The sequence below is a fragment of the Myiozetetes cayanensis genome, unplaced genomic scaffold (assembly GCF_022539395.1).
Source record: "Myiozetetes cayanensis isolate MyiCay16 unplaced genomic scaffold, myiCay2020 scf12, whole genome shotgun sequence".
Taxonomy (NCBI): Eukaryota; Metazoa; Chordata; class Aves; order Passeriformes; family Tyrannidae; genus Myiozetetes; species Myiozetetes cayanensis.
In genome coordinates, this window is record NW_026086826.1 from 3,185,157 (window position 1) to 3,204,638 (window position 19,482).

Below are 19,482 nucleotides of genomic sequence, written 5' to 3' on the forward strand. Positions count from 1 at the left end.
TTGCTCAGCAGCCCCTGCCAGCACAGTCCAGCTGCCAGGTGGAGGTGGTAGCCCTGCCATCAAAACCCTGCTCAAAGAATACATCCTTACAGGGTAAAAAAATGCTCAGTGGTGTCTTCCAGAAGTGCTGAACCTCTTCATCCAAACTTGCCAAGGAGTCTGACTTGGAGGAAGCCTTTTAGTGGGGAAATAGTCCTGTTTTTTGGGGAATGTCAAGAAAGACTGAGTCAGAATTAATAACTAATTCCCCCCACCCCTCCCTCCCAAGGTTGAGAGTATTTTGCTTGGGTGCCCAGCTCACTGCTCTGGTAAACATTTCAGTGTGGAAATTATACTTCTTGTTTTTCTGCAGACTGTACTACAGCTGTTGCATGATAAAACAGTTGACACAAATAGGGAAAAAAAAAAGAAATCACTGGTGTTACAGAAGTGCCAACCTACACTCTCTATCATTAAGCAGAAAGTCTTCCTTTTGATCAGGTAGATGAGGCAGAAATTTGGTTCATTACTAGGAGGAGGACAGAGCAACATACAGTGGCATTAAAATGAAATGCAGGACCCCTCCTGAGAGCCTGGGATGCCTTTGCTCCAGTAACAAATATCCTGAAGAGGTCACTTACTCTCTGGCTCCCAGTTCTGTTAAAATCATTGTATTATGCGCTCTGTTTACAAAATAAGGTTTACACTTGCTTTCAATTCTTAAAAGCAGAGGAAAAACCTGAACTTGGCAAAGCCTTTTGAACTGCTGAATCAAGACCTAGCTGCTTGCAGAGAGGGATTAAAACCTTTTAATCCTTTTGTGTAAAAAAATTTGGTGTTTAATGTGGTAGGCATGCTGGCAAAATTAATTTTCATGTTTTTTCAAGCACAAGATTTCAGTTCTGTCTTTTGTTTCCTGGTCCTGCATATCTTAGCTGGTTCTTTACACTGTGCAATACACTTTATTAACTTTGAAGTTTTGAAGAAATTTGCAGATAACAAAATGCAGATTTGGAAGGAAAAGTTAAGTTGCTCAGAGCTGGCACAGCTGTTCAGTGCTGCTTCAGGCGTCGTGGGGATGACTGATTTCAGAGCCCAGTAGATGGGGTTTTTATTCTCTTGTCCCTTACACATGTTGTGTGCAGGAGAGAAGGCCTTAATTCAGGTACTGAATTCTGTGTATGATTAAGTGAATGTTCTATACCTATGCATTTGAAAGCCCTTAAGTGAATGTTGTGTAAATGGTGATAATTGGAGACAGTCTCCCTGCAATTCTTTCTCAAGCTAAATAAGGTCTAAGGCCAAAGGCCCAAATGCTTAATTGTATTAAACACAGAGGCTGAAAAATTTATTAACTCAGAAAGTGTGTATTACCAAGTTAATTGGAAGTGCCTTTAAGCTATTACCAGGTGGAAATTTGACTTCAGGTTTCAATTTTAAATTAAAGCAGAAAACCATTCTGTGAGGCTGCTGGAAGCTCTGCAGTTAGAGCAGCTCTTCTCTGCTCTCCTTTGTTTTTTCTACTCTGTGTAATGCTTACTACAAATGCTGGGAATTGAAAGCTGAACCCATATACAGGGCTCTGGCTTTTCCCCAAAATACGTAACAGGCTGCACACACAAGCTGCCAGCCCTCTAGGGAAACGTAAAAGCAGAGGATGGGAAATGAAGATGACCTCAGGTTCTAGAAGGATGTTTTACTGGGCTATTCTTCTGCTTTGTTTTTAATCAGTATTCTTCAGTTGTATGCAGGACTGCTTTATGCTTCTTGGAATATTTTTCTTTTTCTAGTTACGTGTTATTTGAGTTATTGGAAGCAAAAAAAATGGTGTCATGGTAGAGGGAATGATTTATTCCCCCCCCCCCCCTTCCCTGACACACAAAAAACTTTAAAAACCCCATGGACGAGACTCAGTCCCAGCAGAGGGATTAGCCAGAGTTAGGGATTTTCTTGCTAAGATGTAAAGCAGCTCACACTGATAGCCAACCAGGCACTCTTGAGAAAGACACTGCAATTACAGCAGGCTGGAAAAATAACGGAGAAAATTTACCACCCTGCGTGCAAAATCTGCAGGCCCCCTGCAGATGTGATATGAGGAGGAACCACCTCCCCGTTGCGTTCAGGTTTAAGTTGTCTGCATAAAAACTCCGCAAATAAATCGGCACCCAGAACGTTCAGCACCGCTGAGTGACTTGCACAGCATCCTCGTGTGACGGCTGCCTGAGACAATTCTGGTTCAGTATCATGTCAGTTAATTTTAGGTGTTTAAATTCTGTCAACAATTTCCATGATTCATAAGGAGACAGAATTAGACATTTACTCAAGTGCAGTACTATGATGACAGGCTGTTGCTGTAGCTTATTAATATCCAGTAATCATGGCCTTAACACTTGAGCGAGTTAATGGCTTTTAACCCGCATTGCTGTGGGATAAGCAGGTTTATCCAAACATCAGTTATTTAACAGTGAGTGCCCAGTTTTTACTGGTGAGGGATTGGTTTATGTACAGCTGTCCAGACACGAACTAGGAGTACACAAAACACATGAGGTTTTAATACCTTTCTTCAAGAAGAAATCTAAAATTATTCGACTTTGACTTAAATTATTAGCAAGTATAAATCCTTTATTGGCAAAAGGCAAAAAGATGACTTGAAAATGCCAGTCTGGGTGGGAAGGTTCCCTCTGTGTGTCTGCAGAGACACCTCAGCCCTGTGGAAGGCGCTGCCTTTAGGCTGGGCTTGTGGTAAGGAAAGAGCCTGTGGAAATGGTAAGGGGCACCCGTTTGCCAAGGCTCTGGAGAAGCAGGAGCTGAAGATGGTAAGAGTTTCGGAGCTTATGCCATTTCAAAGACTGATAAAATTACACGTTTGACCCAACATGTACCCTTGCATTCTCCTCAGTTACGCTTACTACAGATAAACAAAGCACAGCGGGTCTTGCATGCTGAAATGAGTGCCTTGAATCTTAGTTCACAGCATTTCCTGCTAGTGTTTAGGGGAAAGCACAGCCTCTGCTGGATGAATGCTTTTGTTATTTTTTGTAATGTAATTGTGCTGTCGAACATTACAGAGGTCATTGAACGCGTTAAAATATCTGCTTCTTGGAGTTTTGGGTATTAATCATTCACTTTATTTGATTTAATTTTGTGCAAACTCAAAAGTTATCTGTGAGTAACTTCATGGAAGTCAGGATGTGAAGGTGAGGGGAAATGCAGCTTGCTCTGAGATAATGTTTGTGGATTTTATTACCATGGACACCCACACTTGAAGCTGGAAAACTCAACCTCTAAAATTGGATTGAAATAGCAGAATCATTTGTCCTAGCTGTTGGGAATCTCCTAAACATTAAAACTTAATAAAATGATAAAACAAAAGAGGAGCATATGCAGGTAACATTAGGTAACCTGTAGTTCAGAGTGATCTGAGGAATATGTTGAATTCAGAATGCCATTTTCTGCGACTGGGATCCAGCTAAGTGATTTAAAGTGGATGTGAGAAAGGGTTATGATCCATTCCCTGGATAAAATGAAAATTGTGTATGTATCTGAGCATGCAACACCCCACTATATACATTTGCATTTATTTAATAAGTACCTTGCACCAAGCAGTAAAGGACAAAAATTTCATACACCAAGTGCTGTCATCTTAGTGAAATAAAACCAAAAGAGGAGAAATAAAGAATGAATTAGCATTGTGTGCTCACCAAGACCCACAGATCCTTTAGTAAGCTGTTGTTAAAGAAATGTTATTACAAGGCTCAAATAGGCGCTTCCTCTGTGTAAATTATCCAAGAATAAAAAGTGCAAGTCTGAAAAATTGTGTTTTGCCAAACAGTATTCATGGTAATCACAAAGGGACAGGAACTACATTCAAACAATGGTGGATGTATTGAAAGGAAAGCACAAGGATACAAAACATAAGGATAGCTGGAGAGCCCACTGGCTTGCCCCCTGCCCTGCAACAGATGCTTAGGAGAAGAATCATAGATCAGCTTTCACCAGAGTATCTTTCCAGCAGACATCCATCCATGCACAGATATCAATCATCCAAGATCATAAAGGAAACGGAGAAAGAGAAATACCCTTGCTGTATATAAAAGCACGGGCCACCTCTGTCTTCTAGACCACTTTATTTCCACTTCAAAGTGAGCTGTGAACATGAGAAAGTCTGTGTCATTGTTGGCTTCTTCCCAGTGCTATAACTGAGCCACATCATCGTGTTTTGTGTATTTGTCCTGACAGCAGCCATGTGAGAACAGCAGGTGAGTTTTACGGTGGAAGGTGAGGCGCAGTTGTGCCTTTGCATATGTGACAGGGAAGGTGAAAGGCAGGGATTTAAACCTGAATTTCACAAATTCCAGGCTCAAAATCTGTTTTCACTACGATCTGCTTGTGCTTGTGTAATTTTTTGTAACTTGTTTAGCCCAGGCAACTAAATAAGGTTACCAATTTATGCCTATTGTATGTGCTTATCTAGTTCATCTTATATCGCAGCTGTAATTTTTTTCTTCACAAAGGAGACTACTTTCAATCTTAATTTAGCTCAAGTTATAAAAGCTTTTGGATAAAAATACAAGCTCCCCTCTCCTGCAACGCTGGTCTTATTTTTGGCTACCCTTCTATTTAGAGTAGTGAGGACTTGTAGCATGAGGACAAAGATAATTTTCTTTAAAATCTCTCACAGCAGGTGAGTGTTCACAGAACACTTAATTGCAGATGTGTTTAATACTTCATTTTTCTCAAACCTGTGTGCAACCCTTTGGAAAAAATAGCATCCACAAGAACAGGAGGTGCAGTATGGTGCCAGTTCTTGAATTAAAATTTTTGGATGAGGAATATTTGATGTGGGTGCTAAATACTGAAAAAGCATCAAGATTCAATTTAATTTTCCCATTTATTTAAAGAAAAATGATGGGTCTTTGAAATAAAACAGGTTAATGTTTGGGTATATGAGGTATATTTATGTTGGCTTATATTATGTTTCAGCCACTTGAAACTTTTGGCTCTTACAAAATTAGAAGGGAATTTCTTTTATGTGACTGGTGTGTGTTTAACGTGTAACAAAGTGCAAGGATCTGTGCTAAATATCCAGGACCCAGCATCATTTTTGAAAGATCTGGCTGATGAAGTCAGGTAATGCAGATCATATGTTACCTCTCAGAGGCCATGGTTCACGTAAAAGGCACCTTGCCAAGTTAGGGAGAGGCTACACATCTGTGCTCAGCCTTGACAGAAAACTGGCAAAAGATACTTTTCTCCCTGGGAAAGTCCACTGGGTTCACCCAGTGAGAAAGCTGCACAGCCTAAAAACAACACATGTGATGAAGTGACTTTGAACTGCTCTGGTAAAGAAAGGAAAACCTGAAAAAGAGAACTGCGGTGTTACTGTTCTGCTACAGATGTTTGGTAGGGGCAGATTTTAAAATGGGCGCTGAGATGGATTTCTGATTTGTAAAGAATGGTTTTGTAAGCAAACTGTCCGGAAGAGCAGAGAGCAACAGTGATTTTATATATGAAATACAGGTGAGAGAGGCATCTTCATGGCTGGTTGTGCCCTTGCTCTTGAGCTGCCTGGCAGAAACGCTGTCAGGGGCTCTCCAGGAGGCCCGAGGTTCTGCCTTTGAGGGCTTCAGGTTCCCCTCCCAAACCCCTCACGCTTGCTTTTGCTGGGGAGAGCAGGCAACAACCATCAAGGTTAGTGCTTCCCTACGTGTCTCTGGCTTTCTGGGCCCAGGTTCTCGCAGACCTTTTAAAATAGAATTTAAAGGAGCGTTTCTTTTGAAAGTGTGATGCACCCAGCTCAGGACACCACATGAGTTCTCTGCTGTTTCCCAGTGTAGACTCGTGTGTGGCTGAATCTCTGCTAGCATCTCCTCCACGCCACGAGGCCCTACTTGTGATTCACTTTATAGGATTATCCAGGAATCTGTGCTTGCTCGGCAAGTGGCTTTTTCAACACTACCAACTGTGAAAGGAAAGTCCTTTTCTTCTTAATTTTTTTTTTTCTTCTTTCTAATTTCTCAATGGAGAGCACGTCTGAGCAAGTTGTTATTTTTCCGCCCCCAGCCAAATAAGATGAAGCCAGTGTCTTACAGTAAAAAGAAAATACTCTGTTTTTTAACAGTCTTTCTCCTCAGAACTGTGTTGTTCCCATAAGCTCTCTAGAATAATTTAGTTTTGAGCAAAGACCAAACAGGGGAAATTCCAACCAAGAAGCTGAAAGTTTTCCCGTTCTCCTGCCTGGAGCTTGTGAGTGAACAGAAACGATGAGAGAGCGACTTCCCCTCCTGGTGTAGTAGGAGCTTGGTTGTGAAGTGAGGAGCACGAATTAGTTTAGAGCGTGAGGACTGAATGTGCTCCAGGGATCTGTCACTGAGCAGAGAGGCTAGGGAGAGAAAGGCTGGAGTAGTTTGGACTTGTGGGAACTATGCCAGTCTGGAGTTGTTACTCCATGCAGTGGAGTAAGAGAAGGTGGGTGTGATGGGCACCCAGCCATCCAGCACCTCTCCCTGCTGTCATCCAAGGCTTGCTCGGGAGGTTCTCTCTCAAGCTGGTATTTCACAGATTTGTCTTTGAACTACAATCACTCTATTTTGCTCTCTCTTTTTTTTTTTTCCTTTTTTTTTTTTTTTTTTAAACTTTCGACAGAAAATCCTCAGCTTTGGTCCATAGGTCACCAGGGAAATGATGACAGGGCAGGATTTCACTGCAAAAGACGCATCAGTTCCTTGTATTTATTTGTAGCATGCTTGAGCAACAAGCAGTTGAATTAAACAGTTGGTACACTTGTAATCCTCTGTGGAAACTCTGGTTACTTTGAATTTAAGGAGAAGGAAAAGACAACACAACATGTAGGTTTACTTCTGTATTTTCAGTACATCCTTATTTTTCCTGATTATTTTTCTAGGGTTACCATAAGAGTGCAAACGCCAAAAACAAGCTAAAAAAGACAACTTTTGCCATGAGCTGACCCTATCCTTGCTGTTGCCCCTTGGAGGTAACTGGTGGTATATCCCAAGGCAAATTCCCTCTGGGCAGTAGAGCTATGGAGTTGTTGGTTGGAGGGGAGATGTGGAGGCTGTCTAGTCCACTTAACATGCATTTTTTTGCAGACACCAAGAGTTTAGTGGATGGTCTGTCGCACTTTCGTTAGCTCTCACTGAGATAAGTTTTGGGATTTGCTGTAACAGTTACCAATCAATATAAAGATTTGTCTGCCCATGCCCGACTCTGCTGTCCTAGGACCAGGACTCAGGATTGTAGGTTTGCTTAATTAGTACTTCCATTTCAAAACTTCGGGGCATACAAATGTTTAAAAACGGCTTTGTAGAAATGCCCTTTCCCAGACTGAGAATTTGGTTTATTTATATATATATATATATATATATATATATTTGTATGCTTCTGTGACCAGTCTCGAAGGATTCAGGTGGTTTCCAGAAATCGGTGTTGCTCAATTAAATGTGCAGGGGGAAAAAGATTCATTGCAACAATGTAAATTCAAGGCAGCAGGTTTTTTAGGTTTTACTGCAGGTGAACATTCCGTTTCCTTTTGTTCTGGTTTTTAATAGTATTGATTTTTCTTTCTTTTTTTTTTTTTTTTTTAATGTACAAAAGTAAAGTAAGTCCTCAGTGTACAAGCTGAGGAATAAATATACAGGCAGAGGTCTAATTGCATTGTATTCTTCAAGGACAAAAGTTTTTGGATTCTGCTGTATTTGCCATTTGAAAAAATTACACTAAGATCAGAGTAAATAACAGAAAATCAAAAAACCAAATCAGCTGCAATACAAGACATCAGCTCAGCACACTGCATAACTAAACAGTCAATCACACTGCCATCACCAGGAGCCTGAACGGTAAATTAACATTTCACTGGAATAGATGAGAGATGAATAAACACGGATATATGTAAATACAAACTAAGTAGAAATAGACATGATTATAGATGAGTAAATATGTGAAATCAGCATCAGTTAAGCAAGCACACTTAATAATTGCCTGCTGTCCACGTCAGAACAATGTGCCAAAGCCTTCAGACAGAAGCCATCATGTCTTAAAAGGCATTTTCTGGGTTTTGAGTGCAGTCCTGGGGCTCCCTTCACCAAGGATGGCAAAATTCAGTGCTTGTGTGAGGAATTTCTCTGGTGAGGCCAGATCTGGGATATTCCTCCACAACTGGTAAAGGAGAAGTGCCATCTTCCAGTCCTCCCAAGCTCTGCCTAATCCTTCCCTGAGCCACTGCGCTCCCTGCCCTGCTTGGAAAAGAGGAAAAAGGCATTTTTCTGCCACATTAGGGGCCCAGATGTGCTCCACAGAGGCTTTGGTGACCCTGGAGCTCTTTATGGGGGTTTGGGTGGCAGTGTCTGGAGGCAGGGAGGGGAGTAAGGAGAAGAGCACATCCCCTGCCCTCTTCAGCAGCTGCTTCTTGTCTGACTGGCTCAGCTGTAACTGCACCCACTGCATTGAAATCTCCCATACACTGGGAAAATGTGTCTAAAGGCTGTCTTCTTTTGGGATTGCTGAATCGGTATCCTTCCCTAGATCAGGGAAACTCAGCCCTCAGTTTGTCAAGAGTTTAAAGCACCTGGGCTGACAGATGTCTCCCCTCAAGGATACTCTCGTGGATGTGTCCAGAATGTGAAGGTGTGGGGCCACCAACAGCTCTGCTGAGGTTATAGGTTCCTTGTCTTGGAGTTGAGCAGGTTTCTTCTCTCACTCAAGCTCCTTTCCACATGCCAGCAGCTGTCTCTGACCTGTTTATAGGTCAGGTTGATCTTTGAAGTGGTTGACCTGTGCATGGAATGACACTGTGAGTGGACTCCATTAACTCCCTCTGTGGAGTTCAGTGTTTTAGTTCTTCACAGGGATATGGGATCATCAAATGCTTCCTACTTGGACAAAGCAGTATTTCAAAAAGGTCCTTGGATCACGTGGTGCAAAATTTTCTCATACAGCGAGTGGAGAAGAAAAGTACAACCATTCAACCCTGGATGCATAGTTTTAGCCATCTGAACCTGTCATGTAAATCCAGAAGAACACAACTGTATTTTCATGAATTTTTTTTATTGATTATTAAAATGATGACATAATACGTTTTCTTCTTTTTTTTTTTTTTTTTTTTTCATTTTTGCTGAGTCTTTCAGGTTTGAATGTCACTTTGGTTTCTTTGCTGACTTTCACTTCTAGTGATTAGTTTCTTAGCAAGCACAGGCCAGCTCTGCAGGTTTCCAGATACTTAGGCTGTAGGATTTCTGTCAGTCCACACATTTAAAATGAGACTAAAGGTTGTTACTTGCATACTTAAAAACCTGTATCTGTTAATTTTTATGAATGTCATAGCAGCTTTCAGTAAAACTAATGTCAAGGTATGGTACATTTGATAGGTTTGGTGTGTCAGCTGTTCTGTAATTTCCAGTGCTATGACCATGATATAAACTTGCAAAATCCATTTATTAAAAAAAATAAACCGTAAAAATGGTTCCAAATTGTCATATACCTGAATGAATGCCCGGGGGGCTGGGGGGAGACTTCTGTTGCCCTCATTTATAGGCAAGCCAGATGGACTTTATTCATTTCAGGAAGAAAAGGTACTCAAGCAGAAACTCTGCTTGTCACGTTGCAGTCTGCACTGAAATTTGTGTGGCCAAGGCCATTCAACCTGGATTTGTAGTAGGAGCACCAATTATCTTACAATTTAGATTAACATGACACATTCCTTGCTTATCTGATGTTGTGTCCTCATGGGGGTGATTTGGTTATTTTTCCAGGCAAGCCAACGTTTATGAAAGCTCCTGAAGATCAGATTGGGATTTCTGGAGGAGTGGCCTCTTTTGTGTGTCAGGCAACAGGAGAGCCCAAACCTCGTATCACATGGATGAAGAAGGGGAAGAAAGTCAGTTCTCAGCGGTTTGAGGTAATTACCAAAAAAAAAAACAAAAACAAAAAAAGCCCGAACCCAAAATTTCGGTAATCAGTCTAATCCTTGCGGGTCTTAATTACATAACAATCACTTCAGCCTGGGTATCTCTTTGTCACTAGAATACAGAATCCTAGAGCTTCAGAGTCAGGTACATTTCCTTCCCTGCAGCAGTGCAATCTGTAGAGCAGGTGGTGTCCTTTGAGCATGAGGCTGGAAGTGCACACATAGGACATCCTTCTTCAGAGGAGAGACCGCGGCTCAGGCAGAATTGGATGGCAGGTTGGAGTTGGATCTAGCGGTAATTTTCGGTTTTCGTGGTGAAAATTTATAAGGCACCTCTTTGACCTGCTGTTCCCAGTGGAATTCAGAAGTGGGATGCCAAAGCACTGCTGGATGGCTTTCCAAGCAGTGGCTACTGCCATCCCTCCCACAGATGTGCTTGGAAGGGGAACAATGAAGTCATCCTGAAGGGTGAATTGACTTCCCTGTGAACTAAAAGCACGAGAGAAAGGAAGGGAGAAGAGCAGGTATCAGAAATGTCTTTGAAAAATGGTCCAATTTGGTTCCTATTTTAAATAGCAAATAGATTTTCACTGACTTTCTCCACCTTTTTCTCCGCTTCCCTTTCTTGGTGTTGGGCTCTTTTCACTAAGACTGCCCTTGGAAATGTGACCCTTCTGCAATTCTGTGGCCTTTCCTCTAATCCCCTGTCTTTGATGTTTTTGCTTTTCTGACTGGAGCACAAGATGACTTTGCTGCCCAGAATGGATTGATTCAAGTCACCAGTTTTAATCATGATTTCGTATGTGAGCAGAAAGCCTTGATTAAAGTAATCAATTTTAATCTTGTTTTACATTGTTATTTTTCCCTGGTAAAGGTTAAGTTTTGTTGTATAGTAAATATTTAAACATTCTAATTTGTAAGTAGCTATAACCTTTATAGTGAATTTGGTGCTTATTGTGGTTGTCCAGAGGGCTGTGCCATGCTATATGCATTTATATGAGCAATTTCATACCTTTGTTCACGTCAGTTTTGATACATAATTGAGGCATTTTTATTGGTTCAGGAGATAGTCAATAATATCTTTCTTTGTTTTGCTAGATAGCTATTAATTTTACTTCATTGAGCTAGTCTTAATTGGGGAAAAATTGGAATTTAATTTAAACGAACCACCCCCCCCAGCACCGAAATCTGATGTACACATGCTAAGTTAAGACACAGAAGAGGTATCCATCATTAGCAAATGAGCAGCATTTTGGCCTTAATGTCTGTCTGGTCCTTAGTAGTTGTAGCTCCATTCCTATCACACAGTGTTTGTTCAAAGGATAGTAAGGGCAAAAGAGCCTTTCTGCTGTTTCATCTCTTAGCTTTTTAGTCCTTAGCTTTTTAGTCCTTATCACTGAAGTGAATTCATCTCTGAAGCTGAATTTGTCTTGTTTTAAAATTTGGCAGTAGCCCTGTCCTTTGTAAAGGTTTAGCATTTTGTCACAACTTCGTTTAATTTTAAAATGAGTATTTAAAAAAAAAAATTCCTTAAGATGTATATGGTGATATTCCTATTTATCTGTCTTTCTTTACTTGACCCCATATTAGGGGTTTCTGCAAGCTGTTTCTGTTATTTGAAACAGAAGGACTATTCCTTCTGGTGTGAGAAATAACAGATTTTTTTGGTGGTCTTGGTTACCTTTTGATTTCTTCCTATTTCTCCTGTCACTGCAGTGTCTTATGGTGCACACTGTTTTTCTCCTTCCTGTTCTTATTCATTTGATCTTTATGCTGTGGGAAGAACTCCTAAACAGGCTTTTGAAAAGAGGGGAAAAGTTTTGCATGGGGGTAATGCAGGTCCTAGGCTGACCTGCGTGTCTGGAATGAGGTGTTGCTTGGCTTCTTCCATCTTCCCCTCCATTCCCAAGGGACAGGAGGAGAGGTTGTACCTTTCCTTCACGCTGTCACCACCTGCAGATCGGCATTTCCAGCTTCTGCTGTGCTTAGCAATAGGAGAAGGGTGAGGTTGGCATTAACAATGGCCCGAGGCTGTGCCTTCACAGCCTTGCTGTTAAGGAATAACATCCAGTGATCCAGCTGCAAACTAAAAAATACCTCTTTATTCCATGTATAAGTCAGAGTAATGCATGTTACAGCTTAGCGGGATGGATGGAAAGGCAGTGATTTATTAAGGACTTAATTTGTTATGCTGGGGAAGGAAGTGTAATTACATCACTGTTGATTATGCCGGAGTTGCAAAGTACCTGATGCTGAAGGACATTAAAACCCCTCACTGTCTGCTGGAGTTAGCATGCGCTGTAGGTACTCCAGGTTTTATTCAAGTTTTGTTCCTGTTTTCCTGGCAGTCCCACAGGAGTACATCATTCTGCTCTTCCATCAAGGTGAAAGTTGGCACTAAATTGCGATCGGTGTGATTAGCAAAACCATTAGTGCAAATATGGCTCAGATGTTTTAAATCACCAGATCCGCATCTTTATTACCAGGTTGATAATTTGTCAACCTTAATTGATCCATAAAGAACCTCACTGGATCTTCATTTGTTCTGGCCTCCTCAGAGGACAAATATGTTCTTGACGCTGAAATTTTTGTGTTTCTGGACTTGCAACACTTGACTAATTGCACGGTATTTTAGAGCTCACAAGGCTTGGTTCACTTTTGGTTTTTCAACCTCTGCGCTGTTTTGACTTCCAGAAGATGAATCCTTGTTTCAGAAGGTACCAGTAAAGAAGTGCTTTCTTTTCATTTCCAAAGGTTATTGAGTTTGATGATGGATCGGGATCGGTTCTGCGGATACAGCCCCTGCGTGTTCACCGAGACGAAGCGATCTACGAGTGCACAGCAACCAACAGTGTTGGGGAGATAAACACGAGTGCCAAACTAACAGTGTTAGAAGGTAAGGGGGAAATCCTTGCGTGCCCGAGGTGGCAGGAGACACGGTTTTGGCAGCTGCGTGGTGTTTTTAAATGACACGGTGATATTCTGGCCTGGTTTGGGAAAGTTGTGTTCTTCCTGCACCGTTTGCTGTAATTTCTCCTAGTGATAAGAACCTCATTTTTGAGATAGTGATGAAAGGATTGCAAATTGTGAACTTTTCTTTAAAGTGTTTTTGTTCTCTGATTGAGATGTGTCATTTCTGACTTGGAGGGCTATCTATAGAGACATTTGTATACTTTTCTCATCAGTTTGCTTTGATAGAATGCCCATTTTTAGGGTATCTAAGTATTGTATTTGACAATCAGAAACTTAATCTCTGTTTCTGCACCTTCTGGACTAAATTGGCACATTTCTTGAATAGATTTTCAGATGCTCTTCAGGTTTTGAATTTGATGTGGAATTGAGCTGAGGGGTGTTTTTTTTTTTCAGTGTACTCTCAACTTGTAATTCTGTCTCTCCTTTTAAAGAATAGATTTTCATCCTTGTCTGCTATATGAGCAAGTTTTATTTTGCTTGCTGTGTTGTTTCTGCTAAATGAAATGTTTTGTGGTAGAACAGTTTATTAGATATAAAAGGGCTAGTGATCAGTTGATTTTTGTATTTAAATGTCAGAATTATTGTCTACTCCTAAGGAAATGTAGAGTTTTTTCCAGCACATCAGTGTGTTCTATCATTTGTTTATATATAGGATTTTGTAAATGTATTGAGGTGTTACAAATCCGGGGCATTTGGCTGAAGGGATTTTTACCCCTTGCATTTGCTAAGAGAAGCAGGAAAAGGCTTAGGCAGATTGCTTGGTGCTCATGCATTGATGCAAAAACTTCTAAGGAATGAAAAACCTCTAGACTGTTTATTGTTTTAGGATTTTGAACCAGAGGAGACTGGTTATACCAGTGGTGAGTGTGCCAGCCACACATGACAAGTTACCTATTGTTCCTTGTTCTCCTATCCCCATTTGTAGCATAGGGGTAATCATATTTTCCTTTCTGCTCTGTGACAAAGAATACATTAAACAGCTGTAATGTGCTGAGGCACCGTGGTGATGGGAATCACAGAAATCATTCAATACTTGATGTGATTCTGTATCTTGTTTCTGAGGGGGTGGGGCACCTTAAAGATCAGCTTGCTCTTCGGTAATAGTATTATCAAGAATAGGATAACAGGTGCTATAGACTTGAAAATTGTTGGGAGACAAAAATCAGGTCCTTTTTGTTACCTCCTGCCTTTGCAGTCGTGTGTGTGAGTGCAGAAAGCTCTGTGGAGCTCTTTCAGCAGTTTACGTGCAGATCTGCATTTAAATGCGTCTTGCAACTGGATTTTGGTGATACTGGATACTTGAATGCCCAACTGTTCCGAGTACATTCCTGTTTCCTTTGGTTGCAGTTGCCTTTATGTATCTTGGATATGTATGCACATGCACACACACGCTAATAATTTATTTGCTCTGTGTTAAATGTTCAAAGGCCCACAGAGACATGCACTGCATAAAGGAGCACAACACTATTTCTCAGCTCCGCGGCGCTCCTGCTGATTTCCTGATGAGGTAAAACTTGCAGACCACCACGTAAATAGGGAATATGTTAGGAAACACCAGAGGCGGGAAAAGGCATGTTGGCACACAGTTTAAGAGCCACAAGAGCAAAAGTCACCAGGAGTCAGGCACAGAGCCTGCTTTTCTGATGGGGAAAATTCCTTTAATTGGGAGTAATGCTCGCTGAACATGATCCCATAGGGTCAAGAACGATCTGCAAGCTTGAGGGGCTGTGTTTTCCACTCTTTAACTGAAGAGTATCGACCCCTTGCTGGGCACTCTTGTAATGGGCAAAATTAAGAAACATTTGCTGTCCAACAGTTTGTATGTGCTCATGCATATAGAGTTGTGAGCTTGATGGAGACGATGAAGAGCTACACGTGCCTTTTATGTTGGCTCAACTGACAAAGATGATGAGTTCTGTTATGATGTATCTTTATTTAAGAAAAAAAATGCTTTATATTTCTCTTTTCTGAGGCTTTCTGTGGGCAAGTCTGTATTTTTTCAGCCATGCTGTCTTATCCTGTGTTGTCTGCCATAGATTATGCTGTTTCTGCATTTTGCGAATATGGGAGTTTTTTATTATTATTAATATTATTATTATTAATACTCCTTTGCCAACTCCTTGTTGGCAAAATGGATATTGCAACTTGATGCCCTGGTTGTGCTTATGTTTAGTCCCAGTGGCTCCCAAAAAACAGTGGTAAGTGCCCAAACTCTGTTATGCCATCGCTTTCCTAACATGAATTTTGTAGAGGTATTTGAAAATGATGCATGTCGTGTGGAACCCTTGATACTCTCAAGACTGTCAGCTAGGATTGGATTTTTCCTCTGCTTCTGGGGTTAAAATAATTTCTGTAATTGGTCTCAGGTGGCAGTTTGAATGATACAGACGTTCTGCACTTCCTTTCAAGAATTTGACTAATGCAGTGGTCCCTGGTGCATGACAAAGCTCTATCATAGACGTCCTCGTGGTTACATGCTGCTGAATACACAGCATGTATTGATTTTTACATTAAAAATCCTTTATAACAATGAGTTTTAATGCTTCTTCACAATTTGCTCTTGAGGACATAGGCCTTCACATTCAATCCAGAAGTCACAGTCAGGGTTTAGCGGGCTGTTATCAGATGTCTTTGTGGCTAACTAATCTGGAGCTTTATTTTATTTAGATTTCAGCGATGTTTTACAGATCAGAGGCAGATAATCCTTTCTAATTGCCAACTTATTCCATTCTGAATATTAAGAGAGAAGCATGAGTCCGGTCTCCTGGAGGAATGGGGAATTCTCACATAAGCAAATCTCTTCTAACAGTTCAGTCCCCTCCTACCCTTTCATTCTTTGCTTCTTTGTCTCTCCTTTTTCCCCCCTAACCACAGATTCTGTTGTGACCAAACAACGTGCACTTAATATAACTGGAAATTATTTCTCCTGTTGATAGTAGAAGAAATAGACGTGCATATACCTTCTCTTCTCATTTCTCCTGGGTAGCTGATAAGCTGAATTATGTATGAGTCATATTGAACATTTCTGTCTTTTTTCCAATTATGACCTGAAGCAGCACAGAAGTATGTTCCTGCCTGGCAGAGGAGGAAAGCAGTGCAGGGCAGGGAGGGCTAGAATCAATAAGCTGACACACATTCTCAAGAAAAGCCTTGGGGACAGTTAGTGGCACTAACAAATTAATAAATATATTATTCAGCGGTAGCGTTGAGGATTACGGAGCTTTTTAAATCGGGAGGCTGTATGAAATGCGAGTAGGAAGGATGCCAGCGTGCAAGAACGGAGCAGCAGGCTGATTGCAGGAGTGTCTGTGTCCTTCCACAAGACTCCTTCCATGTTCAGCGCTGCAGCTGCCTTGGGAAAGATGATGGTAACAGTGTTTGTCTCTAGTTACCTGTACACCCCAGTGTGCCTTCAGTCTCTTGTTTCCAGCAGCCTGCACCCAACAGGAAGATAAGGAAAAGCAGTGGGGAAAAAAAGTCTTCCAAGGGCAGGGAGAAGTATATCGATTTTATTGGGAAAGAAAGGAGGCTCAAGTACAAAGTATCAGTCCCTTCTCCCAGGGCTTTCCAGCTTGGTTCTGATTTCAAGATCTGGGTAGTTGTTTAATTGCAACTGGTCCTTTAATGCTTTACAAGCAGTCTTTTTTATCACTCCCCTGTAACCCAGAGCATACAGTCATATCCAAGTGGCACTGAATATATTCAGTTTCATTTCCCTTTGTTTTTAAGTAGGTTAAACGAAAATGAAAATGAAAATACCGTCTCCAATTTCCATTCTAGATCTATGCAAATCCCCTATGCCTCTATCCCAGACTCCTAATCATGTGGTGTGTAGTTATCTGCCTGGAGAGTGCTGCCAGGCTCCACAGGAGAGCAACTTCTGGTAAAGAGGACAGACAGGGGAGCCAGGAAAGGGTTGCTTGCACAGTGGGTTTCTCAAGGTAACCTGGCAAGTTAAATCCTGCTGGCTGGCTTTGTGCTGATGGAAGTTGGGGAAGTTTCAGAGTGTTACTGTGAACGTAACTCTGGGCCACAGCCCCTTCAGGGCACAGACATAACCATGGCCACAGATGCTGAAGCATCTCTGTACCTGCTCTGGCACAGGCTTGTCCATGGCCACAGACACTTCGGGGTGTCCTGTCCCTGCCTGGACTCATCCCCAAGGCCACAGCCCCTCCAAGTTCACACAGCCTGTCCAGTGCAGCAGCACAGGGACAGCAGTGATGCCCTGGCCATCTTCCAGCCCAGGTTCATCGCCATGGCTGTTACCAAATGTTCCCAGGCATGGCAGAGTGAGAGGATAACCAGTGCAGCAAGCAATGAAAGCAAAAAGGACCCTCTAATCAGCACCAGACTAATGTACAGTAAGGCAAGCAAGCTCCATGGCAAGCACAGGAGCCTGTCAATTAATAGCTAAATTGCAATAACAGATATAAATTCGATTTAGCACATTTCCAGTCAAATCTGTCATTATCTTGAACCATTTGAGTCCCACGTTGGGCACCAGAAAGGACTATCCTGGTTTAACCCCAACCAACAGCCAAGCCCTGCAGCTGCTTGTGTGCTCCCCCTTGGTGGGATGGAGGAGAGAACTGGAAGGGTGAAAGTGAGAAAATGTGTGTATTGAGAGACAGATGAAACAAAAGCCATACATGGGAGCAAAGCTAAGCAGGGAATTCCTTCACCACTTCCCATGGGCAAGCACCTCCAGGAAAACAGGACCCCATTATATATGTAACAGTTATATGGAAGATGAATACCATCACCCTAAATATGTGGTCCCCCCTTCCTTCTCCTCCGCTGGGTTTACATGCTGAGCTTGGTGTTGTATGGCAGGGGGTGTCCCTTTTGTCCCCTGTCCTGGCTGTGACTCGCTGTGCACCCCCAGCCCGCTCGCTGGTGGGGTGATGTGAGAGGCAGAAAAGGTCTGTGCAAGCCCTGCTCATCCTGAAACACCTCCGTGTTATCGACACCATGCTCAGCACAGCTCCAAAACACAGCCCCATACAAGCTACTGTGAAGGAAGTGAAGTCTATCCCAGCCAAAACCAGCACACCTAGAAAGTTCCTGAGTGCAGCAGCTGTCCCGGGGTGGGAAGCACTTCTGCCTTCTTGTAATTTGCTGTTTACTGAACCATGTCATGAGCTTAATTTCTTTCACCATCTGCCAGTTGAATTCCAGTTCCTGGGGTTACCCTGTTTGAAATGCTGTAAATGGTAAACATTTGACTGTTACAGATGATTTCTGCAGAGAGCTAGATCTCGGAAGGCCTGAACCAATATGCCCTTTTTGTAAACATTCATCTAAAAGTGATTTTTGTCATTGGAATAGTAAACAGAAGTTAGCCATGTTTAATCCTTGTTTATGTTTGGTTAGTTACAAAAGGATCAGTTGGATCACTGTACTTTGGCTCATGTTTGTCTTCGTTGCTTTTGCATCTTTTTGCCAAGAATAATTTCTAGCAATGTGTTATTAAACTGAAACAATTATAGAATGGAAATTGAATCTATTTGCGTGTGCTCCTTCTGATTGTGTAAATGAGTTAAGGCTGCCTGTACCCTGCTGCTCCTGGGATTGGTGCTGTTCTCCTCATGTCTCTGGTCAAGAGAGGACAGGTCTTTCCTGTGCATCTTCCATGTTAATTAAGTGTTCCAATTTCCTTCGATCTCTCCCTGGGAAGAAAGACTGCTGTGGTCCTACTGCAGAGGTCCCACTCCTGTTCTTAGCTCTCCTCTCAAGCAATCAAAATCCATTCTGGAGGAGGCAGGACCTCTGTAACTATTGCACTGCCAAGAGCTCCAGCACAGTGGCTCTCCACGTGCTTCACTGCTTAGGGAAATGTCATAACATAGAGCACTTATCATCTTAATCCAGGTGTGAAATTCCTGGTTCTCTTCATTATGTTTATTTGCTTTCAAAGATTGGATTCAATAAGAACATTAGTCTTGCTCTTATTTTTTTATAATATATAACAAGAAATATTTTCTTGGCTGTGAGTTTAAGACAGAGAAGTAATTTTCTCAGGTGGAAAAGTTTTAAACTGTTGTTGGTCTCTCCTTCAAACAGGAGAGTCAGCAGATCTTTAGAATGTATCAGGCCCAAATGCCATAATTTCCATTTCTTATCTCTGTTTAAATGATTAACTAATGGCACATAACCACGTAATGTATCCATGATAGCAAGTTCCCTCAGAAGACTGCCATGCACTATGGTTAGCATCCAGGTTCATTCCACAAGTTTATGAAGCAAGAAATACAACCTTTGAAAAAGTTTTATATGAAATATCACACAGTTAATGCCAAGCTGAACCCTTTGGAGCTGTGCCCTCCCATAAAACCTTGTGTCTGAAAAGCTACTGACCTCTTAATCTAGAGCACATTCTTCTTGTGCAGTAAATGGCTGTTTCTGCATATTACCTCTCAAATGAGGTCCTGTGAGATTACATCTGTAACGGGGTGGGATGTTGTCAGGTTCTTATCAGCAAACTATCAGTGATAATGCAATGCCCAATAGGAAGGGCTGCCCAGACAGAAACAATTGAGCTTTAAGTGTCAAACAAACAAGAGGGAAGTATATTCTACAGAGATCTGCAAAAACAAACACAGGTT

General features: G+C 41.7%; 1 protein-coding gene across 15 annotated transcripts in view; it reads left to right on the top strand.

Moving 5' to 3' along the window:
* The window catches only part of PTPRF (protein tyrosine phosphatase receptor type F), a 370,907-nt gene that overhangs the window by 168,888 nt on the left and 182,537 nt on the right, over positions 1-19,482 (top strand). For all 15 annotated transcript variants that reach the window (XM_050306448.1, XM_050306452.1, XM_050306451.1 and 12 more), the window contains 2 exons: positions 9,747-9,892; positions 12,656-12,797. In XM_050306448.1, the coding sequence (XP_050162405.1) occupies positions 9,747-9,892; positions 12,656-12,797 (288 nt within the window). The remainder of the gene's footprint in view (positions 1-9,746; positions 9,893-12,655; positions 12,798-19,482) is intronic.